Source organism: Melanerpes formicivorus, unplaced genomic scaffold (genome assembly GCF_026170545.1).
Source record: "Melanerpes formicivorus ecotype bairdi unplaced genomic scaffold, bMelFor1.0.p_v2 SCAF_18, whole genome shotgun sequence".
Lineage (NCBI taxonomy): Eukaryota > Metazoa > Chordata > Aves > Piciformes > Picidae > Melanerpes > Melanerpes formicivorus.
In genome coordinates this window covers 3,470,089-3,482,390 of record NW_027142370.1, presented here as the reverse complement: position 1 = coordinate 3,482,390, position 12,302 = coordinate 3,470,089, and the positions used below count along the sequence as shown (strand labels likewise).

The following is a 12,302-nucleotide window of genomic DNA, read 5'->3' as shown; positions in this document are numbered from 1 at the left end:
CCCTCCCCAGCTTGGTTGCCCTTCTCTGGACACCTTCCAGCATCTCAACATCTTTCCTAACCTGAGGGGCCCAGAACTGGACACAGGGCTCAAGGTGTAGCCCGAGCAGTGCTGAGCACAGGGCAGGATGACCTCCCCGCTCCTGCTGCCCACACGAGTGCTGGTCCAGGCCATACAGTCTAAGCTCCAGCCAGGCAGAAATGGAGCCTGCATGGATCAAGCCCATGGCAGGTGGCAGGCCTGGGGCCCTGCTGGTTACTTTTCCATTCCAGATGCCCTTACTTGGGGTCCTCCAGCCTGGGGTTCATGTTGGGCTCGTCTCGACCCATGCCAGCCGGCCGCTCTTCGTGCTCTTGCTCTGCCACGATTTCCAGAGTCATCTCCAATTTGCCCTGTGTGGGTGAAACCAAAGCAGACTTACAAAGGGGGAGGGGGGGGAGGGGAAAGGCCCCCAAGCAAGGAAAAAATAGAATAAAAGGAGAGTTGAGGAGTAAATGTCTGAGGGAAAATGCTGCCTGGGGAAAGGAAAACCACTTGGAGTGCAAGCCAGGACCATGAGGAGCCCTGTAAGAGTGGATTTGACACAGGTCCCTCATCTGCCCACTGCAGTGTTCTTAGCAGGACACTCCAGGACACCTCAGATGTCACTGTCACCCTAGTTGAGGCAACCAACTCAGGAGTCTTTGGTTGAATGACTTAATTCACTGCCTGGACTCCCTTACCCCTACTGAAGTCACCCAAGCCATGCAGAGGAGCCCAGGCACATTTAAATGCATCAATCTGACAGCTGGAACCTCACCCTTGCTCTTCTCACACCACCATATCACCCAGAACAGATGTGGCACAGAGTCAGATTGGGTGGCAAAGAGTCAAATTGGGTGGTGGAAGCCTCCTGCCTGGAGGTGTTTGCAGCCAGGCTGGAGGTGGCTGTGAGCAACCTGCTGTGGTGTGAGGTGTCCCTGCCCATGGCAGGGGGGTTGGGACTGGCTGAGCCTTGGGGTCCCTTCCAGCCCTGAGAGCTCTGTGATTCTGTGGGCATGTCCAAAACACCCACAGCAGAAGTCCCACAGGACAAGGAACTTCTCCTGAGGCATTTGGAAGCTTGGAAAAAGGGCCAAGTGGAAATGCTGGAGCCCAAGGTCCAGTCCTTGCCGCTGCCCATTGCCTCCTGCATGTGCTTGGCCCAGGCCAGGTCCCTCCCCAGCGCCCTGGAGCAAGCTCCCCAGGTGACCCTTACCGCCAGGATCCTCTTTTCATTCTCCTCAGCCACACAGGGCCACCAGCCCTTGACAGTTTTCTGCTCAAAGAGGGACACAAAGTGACTGGAAGACAGAGTTTCATCTACCAGCTCCAGGGAGCACTTCTCAGCAGTCTTGGCAGGCTTAGGCATCTTGTTGAGATCCATCTGAAGGGAGCCTGGGAGGGAAGAACATTCCTGCCTAAGACACCTTGGTGGAACAGGTCTTTCAGACAGAGGCTCACCCCCAGAAGAGATGGTCCTTGTGGCATCCTCCTGAGCTCAGGCAGCTCTGGCAGAGGTCCACACAGCACCAAGGGCAGCAGGCCCATGCTCAAGCACAGCACTAACTGTGGTCCCTGGCTCGCCCTGGGAAGGAGCAATTGCCATCACCACTGTGCTTAGGAGGACCTGAGCCATGAAATCCCTCTGGAGTGTCATGGAATCATGGAATTGTTTAGGTTGGAGAAGACCTTTACAACCATCAGGTCCAACCCTTACCCCAGCACTGCCAGGGCACCACTGAGCCATGGCCTCAGCACCACATCTGCACAGATTTTCAGAGAACCATAGAAGCAATAAGGTTGGAAAAGACCTCAGAGCTCATCAAGTCCAACCTGTCACCCAACACCTCCTGACTACTTGACCATGGCTTCAAGTGCCACTTCCAATCCCCTCTTGAACACCCCCAGGGATGGGGACTCCACCACCTCCCTGGGCAGCACATTCCAATGGCTAACAACTCTCTCTGGGAAGAACTTTCTCCTCACCTTGAGCATAAACCTCCCTGGCACAGCCTGAGTCTGTGTCCTCTTGTTCTGGTGCTGGCCTGCCTGGAAGAAGAGCCCAACCCCCACCTGGCTACAACCTCCCTGCAGGGAGTTGGAGAGAGCAAGAAGGTCTCCCCTGAGCCTCCTCTTCTCCAGGCTAAGCAACCCCAGCTCCCTCAGCCACTCCTCCCAGGGCTGTGCTCCAGACCCCTCCCCAGCTTTGTTGCCCTTCCCTGCACACACTCAAGAGTCTCAATGTCCTTTTTAAATTGAGGGGCCCAGAACTGGACACAGGGACTCACTTTAAACCCCTCCAGGATGGCAACTCCCCCACTGCCCTGGGCAGCCTGGGCCACAGCTTGGCCACCCTTTCCATGCAGAAAATGTTCCTCATGTCCAACCTAAACCTCTCCTGGTGCAACGTGAGGCTATTTCCTCTCATTCTGTTGCCTGCTCCCTGCAAGAAGAGACCAGTCCCATCTTGTTCCAGCCTCCTTCCAGGGAGCTGGAGAGAGTGAGAAGGTCTCTCCTGAGCCTCCTTTCCTCCAGACTAAACAACCCCAGCTCCCTCAGCCTCTCCTCACAAGGCTTGTGCTCTGGACCCTCCATCAGCGTCCTTGCCCAGGCTAATGACACTGTCTTCATCTCCTGAAAGGATCCACTCATCTCCCCCTCTGGTCTGCATCAGCAGAGATGGAGCCAGAAGCCTCTCCAAGCTTACCTAAATAGTCATCAAAAGAGAACTTGTCATTGTCCCAGATCTGGAAGATCAGCTGGGGTGGGATCTTGTTTTCTGTCTTGTCCAAGCTCCAGAAGTGCTCCTAGGATCACAGCAGAAAAGACATCAAGGTACTGGAAGGTGGCTATTAGGTCTCCCCAGAGCCTTCCCTTCTCCAGGCTCCCTCAGCCTGGTCCTCACCACACTGCCTTCTGCACAGCCAGACCCAAGACTCCCCCAGGAGCACTGCAGCCATGGGGAACAAACTGAGAGGAGGAGGCTCAGGGGAGATCTCATTGCTCTCACAACTCCCTGAAGGGAGGTTGTAGCCAGGTGGAGGTTGGTCTCTTCTCCCAGACAACCAGCACCAGAACAAGAGGACACAGTCTCAAGCTGTGCCAGGGGAGGTTTAGGCTGGAGGTGAGGAAGGAATTCTTCCCAGCAAGAGAGATTGGCCATTGGGATGTGCTGCCCAGGGAGGTGTTGGAGTCCCCATCACTGGAGGTGGTTAGGAAGAGCCTGGCTGAGGCACTTGGTGCCATGGTTGAGTTGATCAGATGGTGCTGGGTGCTAGGTTGAACTTGATGATCTGAAAGGGTCTCTTCCAGCCTGGTTAATTCTGTAACTCAGAGGATTTCCAATCCCATCTCACCCTGACACTCACATCACGATAATAACACATGGTGGAGCCATGCTCACAGCACCAAAGTTGCTCTTCATGTGGTTGCAAGCAGCACTATTTCCCAGCAGGGCTCTCACCCCACCCTGGGGACCCCCCAGGCTGCTGGGAGGCAGGAGTGAGGTGAGGAGACAGAGACTCACACCACACACACAAGGGAGGTCTTCTTATTCCTGGCTCTGAGCAAGGCTTGCAAGAAGGCAGCAGAGCCAGGGCCCAGGATCTGCTGACAGCAGGGGCTCAGAGGTGTGTCCTGTGGTGGGCAGCATGGGCAGCAGCAGCAGCAGAGGGGCAGCAGCTTTTAATTAAAAGCAGGAAACTTCAGGGCTGTTCACAAGGCAGAGGCAGGGCCATAAATCCACCCTGCTGGCTCCAAGGCTCTGAGTCATTGGATGGGGCAAGAGTCAAGTGAAAAAGCCCCACACAAACCCCCCCACACCCCCAGAAAGAGAAAGGAGGGGGGAAAAAAAGACTGTGTCACACTCCACCAGAACATAAATATCCCAGGCAGGGAGGCTGGGGGACACTGCAAACCCCCACTGGAAGCAGTTTCAACTTGAAGAGCTCCCCCTGGATGGTTGTATTTCAGTTGAGCTCTGGTGCTGGCCTTGCTTTTGGGGAGGGGGGGGAGAGGGAGAGGGAGAGGGGAGGGGGCACACTTCCAGCTTTTTGGTGATGGAGCATTTTATTTATGCTCTTTTAAATGGTTCAGAATCTAGCAAAAAAAAATATCAGAGGCAATGGAAACTTCCAGCTCCCTCCTCCCCCCCCCAATCTCCACACATGGCTGTTTCTCCAGGGGTGGAGGGGTGGAGGGGGGGATGGGGGAGGGGATGGGATCATGTTTTTCCCAGCTAATAAGTCATTTTTAAATTAAAACTGCTAAAAAGGGAAAGTGCTTGTGGTGGTTCTTCCCTTCCCCATGTGTTGGGGTGGGTGTGGGGGGCTGCAGGAGGGCTGCCAGTCATGCAGAGGAGGAGGCCCCCAGGAATCATGCACCCAGGCCTGGAAGGAAACCCCAGCCAGGTGAGCTCAGCAGAGAATCATCCAGTCAGGGAATCACAGAACAGTCTGCCTTGGAAGGGACCTCCAGAGCACAGCCAGTCCAACCCCCTCAGCACTCAGCAGGGACATCCCCAACCAGATCAGGCTGCCCAGAGCCCTGCCCAGCATCACCTTGAGTATCTCCAGGGATGCAGCCCCAACCACCCCCCTGGGCAACCTGTTCTGGTGTTCCACCTCCCTCATGGTGCAGAAGCTGCTCCTAACATCCAATCTAAACCTGCTCTGCTCTAGCCTGAAGCCAAGAATGGCCATGGGAGTGTGCTGCCCAGGGAGGTGGTGGAGTCACCATCGCTGGAGGTGTTTAGGAAGAGCTTGGATGAGGCACTTGGTGCCATGGGTTAGTTGATCAGATGGTGTTGGGGGAGAGGTTGGGCTTGATAATCTCAAAGGTCTCTTCCAACCTGGTCTATTCCATTCCATTCCATTCCATTCCATTCCATTCCATTCCATTCCATTCCATTCCATTCCATTCCATTCCATTCCATTCCATTCCTCCTATCACTGCAGGCCTTTGCCAACAGTCTCTCCCCATCCTTCTTGTAAGTTCTTGTAAGAGGAGAAAGTTCTTCCCAGCAAGAGGAATTGGCCACTGGGATGAGCTGCCCAGGGAGGTGGTGGAGTCCCCATCCCTGGAGGTGTTCAAGAGGGGACTGGATGTGGCACTTGGTGCCATGGTTTAGTTGTCAGGAGGTGTTAGGTGACAGGTTGCACTTGATGAGCTCTGAGGTCTTTTCCAACCTTATTGATTCTATGATTCCCCTCCCTGTGTGGGAAGGTTTCACCTAGGGTCTGTGAGATGCAGGGAACTCATCTGCCACAGCCTGCACCACAGGCTCCTTCCAATCGCCCCTTGCCATTAATTAACAGCTGGACTCCATGGTCTGAATGCTGTCCTCCAACCACAACAATTCTATCATCATGCTCAGCATGGAAGAGGTTGAAACATGTCCCACAAGTGCATGAAACATGTCCCACAAGTGCATGAAACATGTCCTACAGTGACAACTGTCCCTAGCTCAGAGGCTGAGTTTACCACAGCTGCATCCATCAGACCTGTCCATGCTCCAAGAGCATCACTATGTGGCTGCTGGGGTAGGAGAAGCTCTCCAAGCACCTGCTGGCCTGCTCTTGGCACTACTCCATCCACCTGAAACTAAATGTGAGCAAAGCTCTGTGCATAAGGAGCCTCCCTGCAAGGCAGCTGAGGTGTTGGCAGCTCTGCTCTCTGACAAAGGTCCTGCCTGCTGCAGGACCTCATCCCATGAATGCCCTCATGAGGAAAGGGCAGGAACCAGGAGAAGGAGCAGGCTGCTTAGAGACCCAAATTACTGCCCCCAGCCTCTGAGCTGCTGCTGCAGGCCCCCTCCTCTTGCTGAGTTCCCCATCTGAGGTGCTGGCTGAGCTCACTAATAAGGTCTCCCTGGAGCCTTCTCTTCTCCAAGCTGAACATCCCCAGCTCTCCCAGCCTGGCCTCACAGCAGAGGGCTTCCAGCCCTCCCAGCATTGCTGTTGCCTCCTCTGGCCCCCACTCCAACAGGTCCCTGGCTGTGCTGAGGACACAGCAGAGCAGAGCAGAGGGGCAGAATCCCCTCCCTCCACCTGCTGCCCAGGCTGCTGGGGCTGCAGCTCAGGACACAGTTGGCTCTGGGCTGTGAGAGCACACTGGTAGCTCATGCCCAGCTTTTCCCCCACCATCTGCTGGCAAGCACAGGGTCTGGGGCTTCTGCCTTCCCTTCCTCCCATGCTGCAATGCCCAGGCACTCACCCATGCTCCAAGCAAACCAAGCCCTGGCCACGTGGCTCTGGGCAGCCTGCTCTACTGTGGGGTGTCCCTGCCCATGGCGGGGGGGTGGAACTAGATGATCCTTGTGACTGATGCTATGATACAAGAGGATGCTCACTGCAGCCTCCCCCCACCTCCAGGACCACTTCTACCCCCTGGCATGCTGGGGACTCCCTGCCTGATGCAGGCTGCCTGCAGGGAGGTTTGGCCCTCTCCAGGTGGCACGGTGGAGCTGGCGCACCAGCACGGCCTCCGCAGCCTTGGCCTTTCTTGTGGAAAAAGGCTGTAAATGTGGTTTGGCTGGTGGAGGAGCTTTCCTCCTCTGAGCCCCACGAAGCCATGGCAGAGCAGAGCAGGGCTGGGGAAGCAGGAATGCGATGCTGAGCTGGAGTTTCTGGGGTCCCTTTCAAGGCAGTGTGAAATTAGCCTCCGCGATTAAATCTCGCCGCAGAAGTTGGCTACAAAAGCAACCCAGGGCAAGAAGAGTATCCCCTGGCCTTCTGCAAGCCAGCAGGAGGAAGAGCTTGAGCTACTGGCATGGGTTTGGGGGGGAGTTGGGAGGAGGGGAGGTTGGGTTTGTTTTGGGGCAGGGGGAGAGGGGAGGCCGGTGAATATTTCATGGCCGTGAATAATGCAGCAGGGGAGGCAGGAAAGCAAATGAGCTCCTGTCACCAGGGCTGCACTTCTTGCTTGTGGGCTGTGGGTACAAAGCAAGGAGCAACCTGAGGGCTTGGGGAGGCAGTGGAGCTCCAGCCTGGTGGTGCCCAAGCAAGCCTGGCCTCGTTCAGCATGCCCCTGGAGAGTGATATGGAGAGCATCAGGGTCCCTCGGCAATGAGGGAGCCCCAGCCATGCAGGAGCTGCCTTTGGAGCTCAGCCAGGAGCAGACTCTTCTCTCAGAGGGGGCAGCACAAGCTGTCCTGCAGGGCAGCCTTTCCAGCTGTTGAGAAAATGCTTCCCTGAACCTCCTCTCCTGGGGATACTTCATGGCTCCACAGCAGCAGACAGTGGAGACCACTCCTGATTGCCCTTCTGCTGGACTCACTCGCCTCTCCCTCCTCTGGGGAGGGGTCTGGAGCACAGCCCTGTGAGGAGAGGCTGAGGGAGCTGGGGTTGCTTAGCCTGGAGAAGAGGAGGCTCAGGGGAGAAGGGGAGACCTTGCTCTCTACAACTCCCTGAAGGGAGGTTGTAGCCAGGTGGGGGTTGGCCTCTTCTCCCAGGCAACCTGCACCAGAACAAGAGGACACAGTCTCAAGCTGTGCCAGGGGAGGTTTAGGCTGGATGTTAGGAAGAAATTCTTCCCAGCAAGAGAGATTGGCCTTTGGGATGTGCTGCCCAGGGAGGTGGTGGAGTCACCATCCCTGGAGGTGTTTAAGAGGAAACTGGATGAGGTGCCATGGTTGAGTTGATCAGATGGTGTTGGGTAATAGGTTGGACTTGATGATCTCAAAGGTCTTTTCCAGCCTTGTCTATTCTATTCTATTCTATTCTATTCTATTCTATTCTATTCTATTCTATTCTATTCTATTCTATTCTATTCTATTCTATTCTATTCTATTCTATTCTATTCCATTCCATTCCATTCCATTCCATTCCATTCCATTCCATTCCATTCCATCCCATCCCATCCTTCCCACTGAAGCAGCCAGGCAGCTGCTGGCAGTTTCTCCTGCAGCAGCGGGATGGATCCTCTTGCAGTGCCTTGCTGGTCTTTGCAGGCCAGGTCATTCTGTGTCCTGGCATCCCTGCAGCATTTCTCTTGCTGCTGACACCTAACACTGCAGCCTGGTCGCAGAACAAGTCTGGAGGCAACAGCTACGCTCCTCAGCCTGGCGTCTGCCCCTGGCCTGGCAGGGATCAGAACCCTCCCCCAGCACTTCCACACTCGCTCTCTTCACCCCCTGGAATTTCTTGTGCTCAGCCCTTCTCAGATGCTAGATGAAGAGCCCAGCCAGGCCTTGGAAGCTCCAGCTTCGTGGTTTGCTTGCAGGTCTCCTCAAACACCAAAGCAGCTTCTAGCTTGTTTCCTGAGAGGCTCTGGAAACTCTCCCTGGCTGCTGGTCGGTGCAGATGGCATCTGCTCAGACATTCAGTGTCAAGCCTGCTCTGCCCTGCAGGACAGCTAGAATTCAGACTTGGCAGCAAGATGAAGCCACCACAGAAACTGGCACTTGGAGCTCAACATTTCAAAACCAATTTCATGCACTTTCCACCTCCCCAGTGCCTGTGAGACGTGGAGGGGGTGGGGAGGGCCTCTCTGACTGGGTGCCCAGTGGAACCTGAGCCACAGCCAGCCTACCTCCACAGGTTCTGGTTGTACCATGACCAGCTGATAACATTGTCTGCAAGAGTCAAGGCCTGCCAGGCTCAGACCTGGGGATTGAAAGTTTAAACCCTGCTCTTCCCTCTCTGCTGCTTGGCAGCAAAGCCTTGTGCTCATCTGGGAGCTGGACCTGCCTGCTTCTCCCCTGCTTAGGGGAGACTGTCACACAGACAGCTCAGGGGTGCTGACCCTCCACTGCTCCCCTGGGCTGGCAAACAGCAGCATTCCAACACAGAACCACAGCACTGTTTGGGTTGGAAGAGACCTTGATGATCATCCAGTCCAACCCTTACACCCAGCACTGCCAGGGCACCACTGAACCATGGCCCTCGGCACCACATCCACCTAGATTTTAACTCCCTTCAGGGATGGGGACTCCATCACTGCTCTGGGCAGCCCTGACAACCCCCAAGGGGAAGAAATTGTTCCTCCAGCCTAAACCTCCCCAGGCACAACTTGAGGATGTTTCCTCTTGTCCTGTCCTTTGGAGAAGAGATCAACTGCCTCCTGGTACATCCCATCCAAGATCCATCACTTCAGGCCCAGCCCATGGGGGAGAAACTGTTCCTCATGTCCAACCTACAGCTCCCCTGGCACAACTTGAGGCCACCTCCTCTTGTCCTATCACTTGTTCCTTGGGAGAAGAAAATGCCTCCCAGCTGGCTCCAACCTCTTTCCAGGGAGCTGGAGAGAGCCAGAAGGTCTCCCCTCAGCCTCCAGGCTGAACAACCCCAGTCCCTCCAACTGCTCCTCACACAATCTCTTCTCTAGCCCCTTCCCCAGCTGCATTGCCCTTCTCTGGACATGCTCCAGCACCTCAATGTCCTCCTTGGAGTGATGGGCCCAAGGATGAGCCCAGGATTTGGGGTGCAGCCTCAGCAGCACCCATTACAGGGGGACAATCACTGCCCTGCTCCTGCTGGCCACACTGTCGCTGTGAGGGTGCTGGAGCCCTGGAGCAGGCTGCCCAGAGAGGTTGTGGAGTCTCCTCCTCTGCTCACCTTTAAAGCCTGCCTGGACATTGTGACCCCAGGCAGCCTGCTCTGGGTGAGCCAGCTTTAGTAGGGGCTTGGACTAGAACACAAAACCACAGAAGGTGAGGGGCTGGAAGGGACCTCAAGATCATCCAGTCCAAGCCCCCTGGCCAGAGCAGGATCCCATGGAGTGCATCACACAAGAAAGCATCCAGGTGGCTTTCAAATATCTCCAGAGAAGACTCCACAACCCCCCTGGGCAGCCTGCCCCAGACCATAGGATGTTAGGGGTTGGAAAGGACCTCTGAAGATCATCAAGTCCAACCCCCCTGCCAGAGCAGATGAACCCTAGAGGTGCCTTTCAACCCTCACCACGCTGGGATGCTGCAAACCACACAGAGACCCTGGTGGCCAAGGGCATCCTTGCTTTGGGAGAGAGTATTTGTAGCCTGGCTTGGGGCTGACCCAATCTTGAGGTCCATCCTGCAATGCCAAAGGGAGCTCCAGCTTGGAGGGAGGAGCAGCCCCTAGTACAGGAAGGATCTGGAGGTGCTGGAGCATGTCCAGAGGGAGGCCACGAGGATGAGGAGAGGGCTGGAGCTGCTCTGCTGGGAGGACAGACTGAGGGAGTTGGGATGTGCAGTCTGGAGAGGAGAAGGCTTCAAGGGACCTAACTGTGGCCTTCCAGGATCTGAAAGGGGCTGAACTGAAGGGGCAACACCAAACCATGTCCCTAAGCACCAGCTGCCCAGGCTGCTGGAACACCTCCAGGGATGGGGACTGCAGCACTGCCCTGGGCAGAGCATTCCAGTGGCTGACAACCTTCCCTGGGAGGAATGGGTGAGGGCTGCATGGCTCTGAGCCCTTCCCTCTGGAGAAGAAACAAACCCAGCCACGAGGGAGTGGGGGCTGTTCAGCCTGGAGAAGAGAAGGCTCCCAGGAGACCTCATTGTGGCCTTCCAGGATCTGCAGGGGGCTGCAAGAAAGCTGGGGAGGGACTTTGGAGGGTGTCAGGGAGGGATAGGACTGGGGGGCATGGAGCAAGACTAGAAATGGGGAGATTCAGATTGGATGTGAGGAAGAAGTTGTTCCCCAGGAGGGTGGTGAGAGCCTGGCACAGGTTGCCCAGGGAGGTGGTGGAAGCCTCATCCCTGGAGGTGTTTGCAGCCAGGCTGGAGGTGGCTGTGAGCAACCTGCTGTGGTGTGAGGTGTCCCTGGCAGGGGAAGTGGAACTGGCTGATCCCTGAGGCCCCTTCCAACCCTGACAATCAATTCTAGGATTCTATGCAAGCAAACAAAGGCAGAGCAACCTGAAAGCTGCTTTCCCCCCCTCCCCACCTCCCCTACCCCCCCAGGCAGCCACCCTCCCTGCCGGGGCCAGCGGCAGCCGGGGCCTGGCGCAGGTGGCTCTGAGCAGCTCAGGATTTGCCATCTGAGACTTTGGGGGGATTTCAATTCCACTTTTCTTGGGGTTTTGGTTTTTTTTTTCCTCCTCTCCATGGCCTGCTTTTCAAGTTGGGCACATGGGCTTTGCTTTTTTTGCCTTTTTGTTGTTGTCTTTGTTGGGTTTTGCTTTTGTTTTACAGCAGCAGTAATGAACCTGGAGTTCAAACAGCACATGGCCAGATCAAACCTTGCCAGAGTGGAATGTGTGTCCCCCCCCCCCCCCCCCCCAAACACAAGGCACAGCTTCTCATTCATTATTTTCTTTGCCTTTACAGAGAGCTTTTACAAGCTGTTTATTTTCTGATACAGTGTTGGCAGACATGTGGTCAGAGGAGAATCAATATCAGCACAGTGGGATGTATTTGCTTAAAGGCTTTATGGGAGGGGGGTGGGGGGGGGGGGGTCTTTGCCTTTTCCAAGGTGGGGGGAGGGATGTGGGGGGGGGGGGGGGATAATTGGATGTAGTACACACTGTACTTTTGATTTGTTTAACATGAAGCGTGAAATGGGTACAGCTATGATCCTGTCACTCACTTTTAACTGCCCAGCCAATCATTTGGCAGCCAGGGCCTCCTTGCAGGGATTGTTTGGCTCAAGGGGTGGAGAGCTTGCTGGGTATCTTCCCCCTCCACCCCCTACCCCCCACCCCAAAGCAGCAGTTCCAAGCCAGGCTGCGCTGGGAGCTCGCTGGCCCCACGAAACAAGCTGGGATGGGGGAGCCTGGGGAGCCTCCACTGGGTGCTCAGGGTGCCACTGCCACAGTGTCCTTCCACTCAAACACACCCAGGGATGAAGGCTCAGGGCTGGATGGCTGAAGGGGGTTGAGCATTGATGGAATAACGGAATGATTTGGGTTGGAAGAGACCTTTAAGGTGATTGAGTCCAACCCTCAGCCCAGCACTGCCAAGCTACCACCAAACCGTGGCCCCCAGCACCACAAACAGGGCTTTGAAACCCCTCCAGGGATGGGGACTCCACCACTGCCCTGGGCAGCCTGGGCCAACCCTTGACAACTCTTTTGGGGAAGAAATTGTTCCTCATGCCCAACCTAAACCTCCCCTGGTTCCTCATGCCCAACCTAAACCTCCCCTGGTTCCTCATGCCCAACCTAAACCTCCCCTGGCTCCTCATGCCCAACCTAAACCTCCCCTGGCTCCTCATGCCCAACCTAAACCTCCCCTGGTTCCTCATGCCCAACCTAAACCTCCCCTGGCTCCTCATGCCCAACCTAAACCTTCCCTGGCTCCTCATGCCCAACCTAAACCTCCCCTGGTTCCTCATGCCCAACCTAAACCTCCCCTGGCTCCT

The 12,302-nt window shown here is 55.8% G+C and overlaps 1 protein-coding gene across 1 annotated transcript in view; it reads right to left on the bottom strand.

Annotated features, from left to right (window-relative positions):
* Positions 1-278: 278 nt before the first annotated feature.
* The window catches only part of DYSF (dysferlin), a 91,827-nt gene continuing 79,803 nt past the window's right edge, over positions 279-12,302 (bottom strand). Inside the window, exons 52-54 of the mRNA XM_068149732.1 lie at positions 2,729-2,828; positions 1,238-1,416; positions 279-392 (exon numbers count right to left, since the gene is read on the bottom strand). Coding sequence (XP_068005833.1) covers positions 279-392; positions 1,238-1,416; positions 2,729-2,828 — 393 coding nt within the window. The remainder of the gene's footprint in view (positions 393-1,237; positions 1,417-2,728; positions 2,829-12,302) is intronic.